The sequence below is a fragment of the Hemiscyllium ocellatum genome, chromosome 17, assembly GCF_020745735.1.
Source record: "Hemiscyllium ocellatum isolate sHemOce1 chromosome 17, sHemOce1.pat.X.cur, whole genome shotgun sequence".
In the NCBI taxonomy this organism is placed as follows: Eukaryota; Metazoa; Chordata; class Chondrichthyes; order Orectolobiformes; family Hemiscylliidae; genus Hemiscyllium; species Hemiscyllium ocellatum.
This window is the reverse complement of record NC_083417.1, coordinates 34,746,296-34,759,276: the sequence shown is the minus strand read 5'-3', so window position 1 is coordinate 34,759,276 and position 12,981 is coordinate 34,746,296. Positions and strand designations below refer to the sequence as shown.

At 42.0% G+C, this 12,981-nt stretch overlaps 1 protein-coding gene across 1 annotated transcript in view; it reads right to left on the bottom strand.

The window, feature by feature from the left end:
• cep89 (centrosomal protein 89) overlaps nt 1–12,981 on the bottom strand; it is a 121,012-nt gene that overhangs the window by 77,208 nt on the left and 30,823 nt on the right. The window contains exons 7-10 of the mRNA XM_060837660.1: nt 12,464–12,518; nt 8,073–8,177; nt 531–749; nt 143–282 (exon numbers count right to left, since the gene is read on the bottom strand). Of these exons, the coding sequence (XP_060693643.1) occupies nt 143–282; nt 531–749; nt 8,073–8,177; nt 12,464–12,518 (519 nt within the window). The remainder of the gene's footprint in view (nt 1–142; nt 283–530; nt 750–8,072; nt 8,178–12,463; nt 12,519–12,981) is intronic.

Below are 12,981 nucleotides of genomic sequence, written 5' to 3'. Positions count from 1 at the left end.
TATGGGCCAGGCATAGATAGGTGGGACGAGTTTAGTTTGGGATTTTTGTTGGCACAGATTCATTGGACCGAAAGATCTGTTTCCATTTTCTATGACTCTCTGATTAAAAAGAAAAGGATTCCACTTTTAGTATGTTTTTTACCTCACTATGTACAGGTCTGTATTTGGTTTGATAGCAGCTAAGTTCTACATTTAAGCGATGGATGGTCATCTTCAAGGCATCATTTTCATCCACTAGTTCCTGAGCATGCTGCTGAAGTAAAAGCAGTTCTGCTTTTTCATCTAGGAAGGGTAAATAGAAAGTTAGAAAATGCTTTTGATATTTGATCAAATTCACAAACAAATGGTTTCAAAAACTTTCCTAAGGTTGAAAGTAGATTTCTATTATCCTCAAGAAAAGATATGAATCAGCAACTGAAAAATTAAAGTATCATGCACTTCATGTTTCCGATAAACAGTTGATTCTTGAAGTTAGATTTTTAATCATTTAGCAGCTACTACATTATTAAAAGCAGGATGATATTTCCAACCTTCCCTTGATTGGTTATTGTCAACTTCTTGTCGTTTATGATTTTCTTTTTGCAGTTGCTCCACTTTAAGCTTCATCCCCTCCAGCTGTTGCATCAAGCTGTGAGCCTGATGGGCAATGACCTGATTTTCAGAAGCCAATGTCTGATTTCTTTCTTTTAGTTCTTCTAACTGCTCTTTTCGGATCTCTATCAGCTCTTGGTTAGCTTCAACTGTTAAATCTGTGGTATCAAAAAAACCACACTGATTTAATATACCAAAACAAAGAGAATCAATATCCTAGTAATGCAAACCAATGGAAAAATTTCAAATCATTTTAAATTGAGCACCTGAAATTTTAGGTAAAGCTAATTCATGTTCCTACCTTACATAGTTTTAATGAAGTTACTTCTCTTCTACTGCAAATTTGTGTTACCAAATTGTGCCAATGTGTATTCAAATAATTTTTAGATTGAAATTAATGATATATGCATTGCAAATTAGCAATGGAAGCCACAAGGACAAATTCATACAGAGTATTCAAGACAGCTTTCTGGAACAATAAGTGTGCATCCAACCAGGGATCTGGTTATTTTGAATTTAGCAATGTAAAATGATGCAAGTTTAATAAATGATCTTCGAGTGAGTGATCACCATAACATCTAGCATTTGGTTCGAGAGCGAGAAACTTGGGATGGAAACAACTGTGTTAAAATTAAATAAACTTAATCATATGGGGTTGAAGGCAGAGTTGCCTGGAATGGACTGGGAAAGGAATCTCCAAAATGTGAGGAACAATTGCAGACATTAAAAAGAATATAGTTAACTCACAGCAAATATATATCCCTGTGAGGCAGAAAGATTCTATGAAGGGGATAAACCAACCACGGTTAACCAGGGAAGTTAAGAGTAACATCAAATTGAAAGAATACAATGTGGCAAAGGTTAAAAGCAACCCAGAAGATTGGGAAAATTTAAAAAGCCAACAAAAGATGGGCAAAAAGAATTTAAGAGAGAGAAGATAAATTATGAGAACAAACTAATAAGTATTATGAAAACAAACAGTAAAAGCTTCTTTAAATGTGCGGAAAGGCAAAGAGAAGCTAAGATAAACACAGATCCCCAAGAGAATGAGGCTGTGGAAATAATAATGGAGAACCAAGAATGGCAGAGGAGTTTAATAAATACTTTGCATCAGTCTTCAAGGGAGAAGACATGAATAGCATTCCAGAAATACTAAATAATCAAGGGGCCAAAGTTGGGGTGGAAATACATACAGACAATGCCCATCCTTGGACCTAATGGGCTGCACCCTCGGATTTCAAAGGACATTGCCACAGGGATCGTGGATGCACTGGTAGTAATCTTCCGAGTACTTATAGATTATGGAAAAATCCCAGTGGATTAGAAAACTACCAATGCAACACTCTTTTCCCCAAAGGTAGACAAAAATATACAGATAACACTTGGATGGTTGGCTTAACTTCTGTCATTGGGAAGATGTTCAAGTCTATTATAAAGAATGTAATAGCAGAGCATTTAGGAGTACATAATGCAATCAAGCTGATTCACCATGACTTCATAAAAGGGAAATTGCATCTAAAAAATTTATCACAGTTCATTGAGGAGGTACATGCAGGTTAGATAAAGTGAAACCAACAGATGTAATACATTTGGATTTCCAAAAGACATTTGAAAGGATATCACTCATTCAAATCCTTAAGATAGTCATATTTAGTATGGATGGAGAATTCATTAACTAACTAACAAAAGACAGAGTTGGATAAAGGGGCACTTTCAAGATGCAAACTTATAACTAGTGCTGTGGCCACAATTACTTACAACTAATATATATACACAATAACTATTGCTATGTTTGTGGTTGACAAAAAATAGGTGGAAAGGCAAGTAATGTGGACATAAAGAGTCTACAAAGTGTTATAGATAGGTGAAGTGAGTGGGCAGGTGGGATGTAATGTGGGAAAATGTGCAATTTTGTATTTTGGTAGGGGGTTAACAGAGTTGAATATTACTTAAATAGGAAGGACTGCAAAAAGCTGCACAGAGGGATTTGGGGGTCCTTGTAGAGAGATCATAGAAAGATGTAGGAGCAACAGGGTGGTAGTGATAGGAGATTTTAATTTTCCCAACATTGACTGGGATTCACTTGATATTAAAGGTCTGGATGGACCAGAATTTATAAGGAGCATCCTGAAGAGTTTTCTCGAGCAGTATGTAAGTATTCCAACTCGGGAAGGAGCCATACTGGACCTGATGTTAGAAAATGAGTCCAGCCAGGTGGTTGAAGTTTCAGTGGGGGGTTACTTTGGGAATAGTGATCACAATTCCAGAAGTTTTAGAATACTCATAGATAAAGATGAGAGTAGTCCTAAAGGAAGAGTGCTAAACTGGGGGAAGGCCAACTATAGCAAAGTTTGGCAGGAGCTGGGGCAGCCCACATTTGATATGTGGGAGAATTTTAAAAGGAGATTGATTAGCACTCAGGAGAGAAAAATTCCTGTGAAAATGAGAGATAGAAATGGCAAGATTAGGAAACCATGGATGACAGATGAAATTGTGAGACTAGCTAAGAGGAAAATTACATAAGATCTAGGCGACTGAAGACAGAAGAATATCAAGAATGTAGGACCAATCTGAAATGAGGAATCAAGAGGGCTAAAAGGGGTCATGAGATATCTTTAGCAAACAGGGCTAAGGAAAACCCCAAAACCCTTTTATTCATAAATAAGAAGCAAGAGCGTAACTCGTGAAAGGGTCGGCCCACTCAAGGACAAAGGAGGAAAGATATAAATGGAGTCAGAGAAAATGGGTGAGATTCTTAATGAGTATTTTGCATCGGTATTCACTGAAGAGAGGGACATGGCAGATGTTGAGGTTAGGGATAGATCTTTGATTTCTCGCGGTCAAGTTGGCACAAGGAGGGAGGAAGTGCTGTCTATTCTAAAAGGCATTAAGGTGGACAAGTCCCCAGGTCTGGATGGGATCTGAAGGAAGTGAGAGAGGAAACAGCTAGGGCTTTAACAGATATCTTTGCAGCATCCTTGAACACGAGGGAGGTCCCAGAGGACTGGAGAATTGCTAATGTTATCACCTTATTTGAGAAGGGTAGCAGAGATAATCCAGGCAATCATAGGTTGGTGACCCTGCCATCAGTGGTAGGGATGCTACTGGAGAAGATACTAAGGGATAGGGTATAGACCCATTTGGAAGAAATTAACTTATCAGTGATAGGCAACATTACTTTGCATAAGCAAGGTATGTCTTACAAACCTAATAGAATTCTTCGAAGAAGTGACAAAGTTGATTGATGAGGGAAGGGATTAGATGTCATATACATGGACTTTAGTAAGGCGCTTGATAGGATTCCCCATGGTAGGCTGATGAAGAAGGTGAAGCTGCATAGGGTCCACGGTGTTCTAGCTAGATGGATAGAGAACTGGTTGGGCAACAGGAGACAGAGAGTAGTAGTGGAAGCAGCTTCTCAAAATTGAGACCCACAGAGTTGCTGGAACCATTGTTGTTTGTGATATACATAAATAATTTGGAGGAAAGTGTAGGGAGCCTCAATAGCAAGTTTGAAGATGACACTAAGCTGGGTGGAGTAGCAGATACTGAAGGGGACTGTCAGAATATAGATAGATTGGAGAGTTGGGCAGAGAAATGGCAGATGGAGTTCAATCCAGACAAATGCGAGGTGATGCATTTTGGAAGATGCAATGCAAAAGCAAACTATACAGTAAATGTAAAAGTCCTGGGGAAAATTAATGTAGAGAGAGAACTGGGTGTTCTGGTCCATTGTTCCCTGAACGTGGCAATGCAGGTCAGTAAAGTGTTCAAGAAGGCATACGGCATGCTTTCCTTCATCGGACGGGGTATTGAGTACTAGATTTGGCAGGTCATGTTAGAGTTGTTTAAGACTTTGGTTCAGCCACATTTGGAATATTGCACACAGTTCTGGTCGCCACATTATCAAAAGGATGTGGATGCTTTGGAGAGGGTGCAGAGGAGGTTCACCAGGATGTTGCCTCGTACAGAGGGCGCTAGCTATGAAGAGAGATGGAGTAGATTAGGATTATTTTTATTGGAAAGAAGGGGATTGAGGGGGACCTGATTGAGGCCTACAAAATCATGAGGGGTGTAGACAGGGTGGATAGCAAGAAACTTTTTCCCAGAGTGGAGGACTCAATTACGAGGGATGATGAGTTCAAAGTGAGAGGGGGAAAAAATTTAGAGGAGATAGATGTGGAACGTTCTTCACAAAGAGGGTGGTGGGTACCTGGAATGCGTTGCCAGCAGAGTTGGTAGGGACGGGAATGATAGCCTCATTTAAAGTTTATCCAGACAGATACATGAATGGGCAAGGAGCGAAGGCACACAGATCCTTTGAAAATACGTCATGATTTGGAGATGCCAGTGTTGGACTGGGGTGTACAAAGTTAAAAATCACACAACATTAGGTTATAGTTCAGCAAGTTTAATTGGAAGCACGAGCTTTCGGAGCATCGCTCCTCCATCATAACCACGTGGAAAGCTATTGCTTCCAATTAAACCTGTTGGACTGTAACCTGGTGTTGTGTGATTTTTAACTTAGAAAATAAGTGGCAGATTTAGATAAAGGATATGGATCAGCACAGGTTTGGAGGGCAGAAGGGCTAAAACCTGTGCTGTAATGTTCTTTGTTTTTTCTTGTGCATAAATGACAAAAATCTAGCATCCAAGTTAAGCAGGTAATGGAATGTAACGTGTTGAGAGTGTGTTGCTTGAAAATCACAGCAGGTCAGGCAGCATCTGAGAAGCAGGAAAATCAACGTTTTGGGCCGGAGACCTTCATCAGGAATGAGGACCTGGGGGATATAGTGAGAAAGGGACTCACTAAGATCTTTGTAGAGAGAGGAGGAGAACTTCTTCAAGGTAGGCATCTTTGGAAGAGGCTTCACTGTTAGCTTGAAATCAACCAGGAGATAGTGAGAACTGCAGCTGCTGGAGATCAGAGTTGACAGTGTGTTGTTGGAAAAGCACAGCAGGTCTGGCAGCATCCGAAGAGCAGGAAAATTGTCATTTCAGGCCGGAGCCCTTCATCAGGAATGGGTGAAGGGCTCTGGCCTGAAACATCGATTTTCCTGCTCCTTGGATGCTTCATAGAATGTAATGTCTCCATAGTCTTGGAGGACCACAGGGCTGCTCTCACAGAGAGAGATGACTGGTAGTTGTTTAAACAGGGTCAACAAGTCCCTCATGATAGGCTGGTCTGGAAGGTTAAGTCATATGGGATCCATGGTAAGCTGGATACCAAATTGGCTTGATCATAGTAGGCAGAGTGTAGTTGTGGAGGGATTCTTTTTGACTGGAGGTCTGTGACTAATGGCTTTCAGCAAGAATCAGTGCTGGGATCTCTGTTGTGTGTAAATTATACATAAATGATTTGGATGAATTAGATGGTCTGATTAGCTAGTTTGCAGATGACAGGAAAATTGTTGGAGTTGTGAATACTGATTAAGATTGTCAAGGGATACAGCAGGATATAGACTGGTTAGAAAGTTGGACGGAGAACTGGCAGATGGAGTTTAATCCGGACAGGTGTGAGATGATTTATTTTGGGGGATCAAATGCAAGAGAAATGCATTCAGTAAAAGACAAGACTCTTTGGGGTACTGATATACGGAAGGATCTTGGAGTACATGTCTACAGCTCCCAAAACGTGGCACATAGCTTGCTTGCCTTCATTGGTCAGAGCATTAAGTATAAAAGTTGGCAAGTCACGTTACAGCTGAATAAAACTTTAGTTAGGTCACATTTGCAGTATTGTGTGCAGTTCTGGTTCCCATACTAAACGAAGGCTGTGGTGGCTTTGAAAAGGATGCAAACGTGGTGTTGCCTGGATTGGAGTGTATTAACTATATAGAGAATGTGGACAAACTTGGATTGCTTTTGCTCGAGCGTCAGAGGCCATGGAGCGACCTGATAGAGGTACATAAATTATGAGAAGTATGAATACAGTGGATAGTCAGAGTATTTTTCCCAGGTGGAAATGTCAATGTCAAACACTAGGGGGTGTAGGTTTTAGGTGAGAGGGGGACAATTTAAAGCAGGTGTGTGAAATAAATTGTTGTATGCAGATGATATTAGGTGCCTTGAACAAGCTGTCAGACAGATGAGGGGAGCAGATAATTTAGCGACGTTTAAGAGGTATTTAGACCTACACAAAAACAGCTAAGGAGCAGATGGATACAGACCACATGCAGGGTGATAGCAGTTTAGAATAGCATCATGGTCGGTGCAGACATGATGAGTCAAGGGCCTGTACCCAGGCTGTACTGTTCTATGTTGCATGTTCCAAATAACAACTTGGAAAGAAGTGTTTGTTAAATCATTTACTGTATGTTAATTCAATATTCATGACTACTTATAACAATGGCACACTGAATTTGTTATCAGGGAGAAAGATAATGGAGACTACTTCAAACCAGTTGAACACTCAGCCACAAATTAGATGCTAGTTAGCTCCAACTGAAGGTCCACCAAAACGTAAACATGCTCACTCCATTGGACAGATGTCATTAACTTCTGAGCAATACCAACAAAGTACAATACAAGAAAGGCAAAACTAACTTTGCATATTCTATACTGTTGAAATTATTTTCTCAAGAGAGTGAAAGTGATGTCGTTAATAGTTATGCAAGTACTCCCACTGCCCACACAGTTTGAAAAGATTTTTCAATAGTCAACCATTGCAGAAACCTCTCAATTATCCTTCCATGAATGCTTTATTTCAGTCTTCAACACAAATAATTTAATATGTGAAATATATTGTATTGTTCCAAATAAAATCAATGCAATGTCCAACAATTTCAAATTCTTAATTTTATGAACCAGGCTGCAAATCCCATTCTCCCCTTTACTTGCTGACCTCCACTGGTTCCTGGTGCAACAACATTCTTGTTTTCAATTCTCTCTCTGGTCTGGCTGCTCTGTCTCACTTAGCAAATCCATCTGTACAACCCTCCAAGATGTGTGCACTCTTCTACTTGCAGTCTCTTGAGCCTTCCCAATTTTAATCATTGCATCACTATGCCTTCAGCTGCTAGGCCAGAATTTACTTATTACTATTTATATATGAAGGAATTTCAGGATCCTGTGCAAAACACGTTGAATAAGACAACATATTCCATCATTTTCACACCTGATGAAGGATCGTCGCTCCGAAAGCTAGTGTGCTTCCAATTAAACCTGTTGGACTATAACCTGGTGTTGTGTGATTTTTAACTGTGTACACCCCAGTCCAACACCGGCATCTCCAAATCAGAATAATCTAAGTTTCAATCTTTGGTATCTGCTAATTAATTCAAAGTCAGTGGTAGCTACTGCATCATAATTGGCCTCACTACCCATAGCTGAATAATGAAAATTAAGGTTTCCCAGTTAATAATGCAGTCTATTTGTCCATTCTCAACAATATGTTCAAAGCAAAATCAATACAAATGCTCATCTACCACAAAGCAACTGGCATTAATACTCTATATTTAACGATTCAAATTCTTTCCCACCTTGCTTGGCCCCCTTTGAAATTAGCTTTGCCTTTATTTTCTTCTTTTTATGAGTTACAGTGGATGGTGTTCTGAGGTCTTCGACAATCATGGTATTCTTCAAACCTTTTAAAGAACAGATTATGATCAAAAGCAACAACTGTATCTCTGTTGTTCAGACTTTTAAGACAACTTTTCCTTAATCAGAGTAAATTACAGCTCTCTATAATACATAGCAAGAAGCTAACAATCAAATGCCAGCTCCATTGTGTGAAAACTAAGCGCTTTCAATTTAGAGTCACCAGGTTGAATGGAAAAAGTACATGTTAAATGTCACAGCAGCTCCAACAGATTTTTTTCACAAAGGTATGATGGCATGCACAACACAACAATGAGGGAGAAGCAGGAGAAGATATTGTTATAAGATGCAACCACACCATCTATAAATATTTATCATCTTTAAGGCGTGCATTCTTTATTAGAGCTAAGGAGGGTTTTTCAGTTTGCAGAAGAATGGAAACGATAAGGAGGAAGACAGAAGTGAATGAATAACTGAATTAATTACAGCCAAAGAAGAGGTTTAAATGACCTTTCAATATGCATTATAATAACACCCTTTGTGAAAGACATTATGTTTATGAAAAACTTCTTTTCTGCAAATGTGTTGCTGGTCAAAGCACAGCAGGTTAGGCAGCATCTCAGGAATAGAGAATTCAACGTTTCGAGCATAAGCCCTTCATCAGGAATAAGAGAGAGAGAGCCAAGCAGGCTGAGATAAAAGGTAGGGAGGAGGGACTAGGGGGAGGGGCGATGGAGGTGGGATAGGTGGAAGGAGGTCAAGGTGAGGGTGATAGGCCGGAGTGGGGTGGGGGCGGAGAGGTCAGGAAGAGGATTGCAGGTTAGGAGGGCGGTGCTGAGTTGAGGGAACCGACTGAGACAAGGTGGGGGGAGGGGAAATGAGGAAGCTGGAGAAATCTGAATTCATACCTTGTGGTTGGAGGGTTCCCAGGCGGAAGATGAGGCGCTCCTCCTCCAGCCGTCGTGTAGTTGTGTTCTGCCGGTGGAGGAGTCCGAGGACCTGCATGTCCCACAAACCTGCCTGCCCCGGCCGACCCATTGTCTCAGCCTGCTCCTGCCCCACCGAACTCATCTCCCAATACCTCGACACGGTCCTGTCCCCTTTAGTCCAAGAACTCCCCACCTACGTTCGGGACACCACCCACGCACTCCACCTCCTCCAGGATTTTCGCTTCCCCGGTCCCCAACGCCTTATTTTCACTATGGACATCCAGTCCCTGTACACCTCCATCCCCCATCACGAAGGACTCAAAGCCCTCCGCTTCTTCCTTTCCCGCCGCACTAACCAGTACCCTTCCACTGACACCCTCCTTCGACTGACTGAACTGGTCCTCACCCTGAATAACTTCTCTTTTCAATCCTCCCACTTCCTCCAAACTAAAGGAGTTGCCATGGGCACCCGCATGGGCCCCAGCTATGCCTGCCTCTTCGTAGGATACGTGGAACAGTCCATCTTCCGCAACTACACTGGCACCACCCCCCACCTTTTCCTCCGCTACATCGATGACTGTATCGGCGCTGCCTCGTGCTCCCACGAGGAGGTTGAACAGTTCATCAACTTTACTAACACCTTCCATCCCGACCTGAAATTCACCTGGACTGTCTCAGACTCCTCCCTCCCCTTCCTAGACCTTTCCATTTCTATCTCGGGCGACCGACTCAACACAGACATCTATTATAAACCGACTGACTCCCACAGCTACCTGGACTACACCTCCTCCCACCCTGCCCCCTGTAAAAACGCCATCCCATATTCCCAATTCCTTCGTCTCCGCCGCATCTGCTCCCAGGAGGACCAATTCCAACACCGCACAACCCAGATGGCCTCCTTCTTCAAGGACCGCAGATTCCCCCCAGACGTGATCGACGATGCCCTCCACCGCATCTCCTCCACTTCCCGCTCCTCCGCCCTTGAGCCCCGCTCCTCCAACCGCCACCAAGACAGAACCCCACTGGTTCTCACCTACCACCCCACCAACCTGCGCATACAACGTATTATCCGCCGCCATTTCCGCCACCTCCAAACGGACCCCACCACCAAGGATATATTTCCCTCCCCTCCCCTATCAGCGTTCCGCAAGGACCACTCCCTTCGTGACTCCCTTGTCAGATCCACACCCCCCACCAACCCAACCTCCACCCCCGGCACCTTCCCCTGCAACCGCAGGAAATGTAAAACTTGCGCCCACACCTCCACACTCACTTCCCTCCAAGGCCCCAAGGGATCCTTCCATATCCGCCACAAGTTCACCTGTACCTCCACACACATCATCTATTGCATCCGCTGCACCCGATGTGGCCTCCTCTATATTGGTGAGACAGGCCGCTTACTTGCGGAACGCTTCAGAGAACACCTCTGGGCCGCCCGAACCAACCAACCCAATCACCCCGTGGCTCAACACTTTAACTCCCCCTCCCACTCCACCGAGGACATGCAGGTCCTCGGACTCCTCCACCGGCAGAACACAACTACACGACGGCTGGAGGAGGAGCGCCTCATCTTCCGCCTGGGAACCCTCCAACCACAAGGTATGAATTCAGATTTCTCCAGCTTCCTCATTTCCCCTCCCCCCACCTTGTCTCAGTCGGTTCCCTCAACTCAGCACCGCCCTCCTAACCTGCAATCCTCTTCCTGACCTCTCCGCCCCCACCCCACTCCGGCCTATCACCCTCACCTTGACCTCCTTCCACCTATCCCACCTCCATCGCCCCTCCCCCTAGTCCCTCCTCCCTACCTTTTATCTCAGCCTGCTTGGCTCTCTCTCTCTTATTCCTGATGAAGGGCTTATGCTCGAAACGTTGAATTCTCTATTCCTGAGATGCTGCCTAACCTGCTGTGCTTTGACCAGCAACACATTTGCAGCTGTGATCTCCAGCATCTGCAGACCTCATTTTTTACTCGAAAAACTTCTTTTACACTCTTTCCCTTTTAATGTTGAGTGTTGCAATATTCTATCAATTTGAGGCAACAAGTTGCCTACGTCTCTAATAAGCAAGTATATATTGCATTTGATATACTCACATTCAGGTTTACAGTGGAAAAGTCAAATTCAAATTAGACTGCATTCACCATTTCACTGGAGTCCTCATTTTTTTCTGCATCTTGTCCCTAACTTCCACACCCCAGCACCTTTGTTCCCACTCTGGTGTCAGGATGCTCATGCTATTCCAATGGAACTCAGCGTAAGCCTCAGGTACAGTATCTGCGCTTCTCATATGAAGAAACAGTTCACTTGCTCAGCACCCCATTCACCACCAATACTCAATGGCGAAGTCACCAATCCTCCTTCAAAAGCAACTTCTAAACCTGCAACCTCTACCATCCAAAAGAACACAGAAAGCAAATGTATGGGGGCATGAAGCCAGGTACTATATCAATGTGCATTCATTGTTGTTAAGCAAATATTTAGTACTCACTTTCTAACAGTAGTGTGTACTTGCATCTCCTGAACTGGGGCTCTCAAAGGCAATTCGGATTGAACAAAAAAATACTGGCCTTGCCAACAACTCTTACAATCCAATATTATTTTTAAACCCTCTAGTCCTCTGTACAATAACTCCATTAATTTCAGACATATGTTGTAAGCAAGAGGTGCTTGTGATGTGGGATGAGTCTATTCATGAAAAGCTTCCAACTTTGGACTTTCATAAACACTGTTCCACATCAATAGCAAGAGCCATCACCAGCTTCACGCCTGTATTCTAAATTGGCTCTATCCTGCCACATCACTGTATATCTAAAAGGTTTCTGCAAACTCTACTCTGTATTTCTTCCTCACTTATGAAATGCTTTGGATGTTCTTTCCATTCAATCTTAGTTTCTGTAATGTTTTCTCCATCATTTGACTATCACAATGCTCATCCCTCTTTCTCTACAATATCTTGCTCCCAAATTTGTTTCAGCAATCCTCCAGTTCCTCTCAGCCAACCTTCTTTCTGCTTATCCCGCAAATGTTTGCTTGTTAAAACTTCTTTTTGGACCTGCTGTCACTTGGTCTATATTTTCTTTGTTGGCAACCCCTTCCCTCTGCTGCGTAAACAAGAAAATCAATCTTAGCATTTAAGAATCTAATATAGTTTGTCTCCTTATTCTGGCCACCAGGTGCTTTAATATTTGCAATAACTTACATTTCTACAGTCTGGCTGCCTATTGTATCAAAGTATAGTTTTCTAATTAATTTAATGAAGATATTTCTTTCGAATTACTAAATTATTATTTCTGACTAGTATTGAAAATACTTTCCATTATTGCACTTGAACAGCTTCCAATAGCTTGCAAGGCATCTGATAAAACCAAGATTGTGAAGTATAAAAGTATTGTCTAGCAATAGTACCTGGGACCGGGGTGAACTCTGGAATTGTCTGTTGCTTTTCAATTATTCGATGCTCCTGGAATCAAAATTAATATTATTTTTAAAATTATTTTTGATAAAACCAATTTCCTCCTTACTGTTTGAACTACTGTAACCTGTCCCCTTCCCTCTACAGTACTTCTATATGACAATATTACATATTTTTCACAACTTTCAAACCATTTGAGACGGTCATTAGACAGAGACATATTCTAAAATATTTGTTATTTAATCATTTTTATCATTCAATAATTGGGTTCTTTTCATTCAAAAATGTGTTAACTTATTTATTATATGTTTAGAAAAATTGCAGATTTGCTGATAAGAATATAAATGAGGATGAAAATTGAGAAAAGATTTATAGCATTCCAGTTAAGTGTTGCAGCTGTATAATTGGGAACTATTAGATAACAGTATGATTATGACCACCGCATCTTCGATAAGTATCTGCAGTTTGAGGAATTTCCACTCAGAGTTGGTGAAGTGGAGTACCAGGTCAC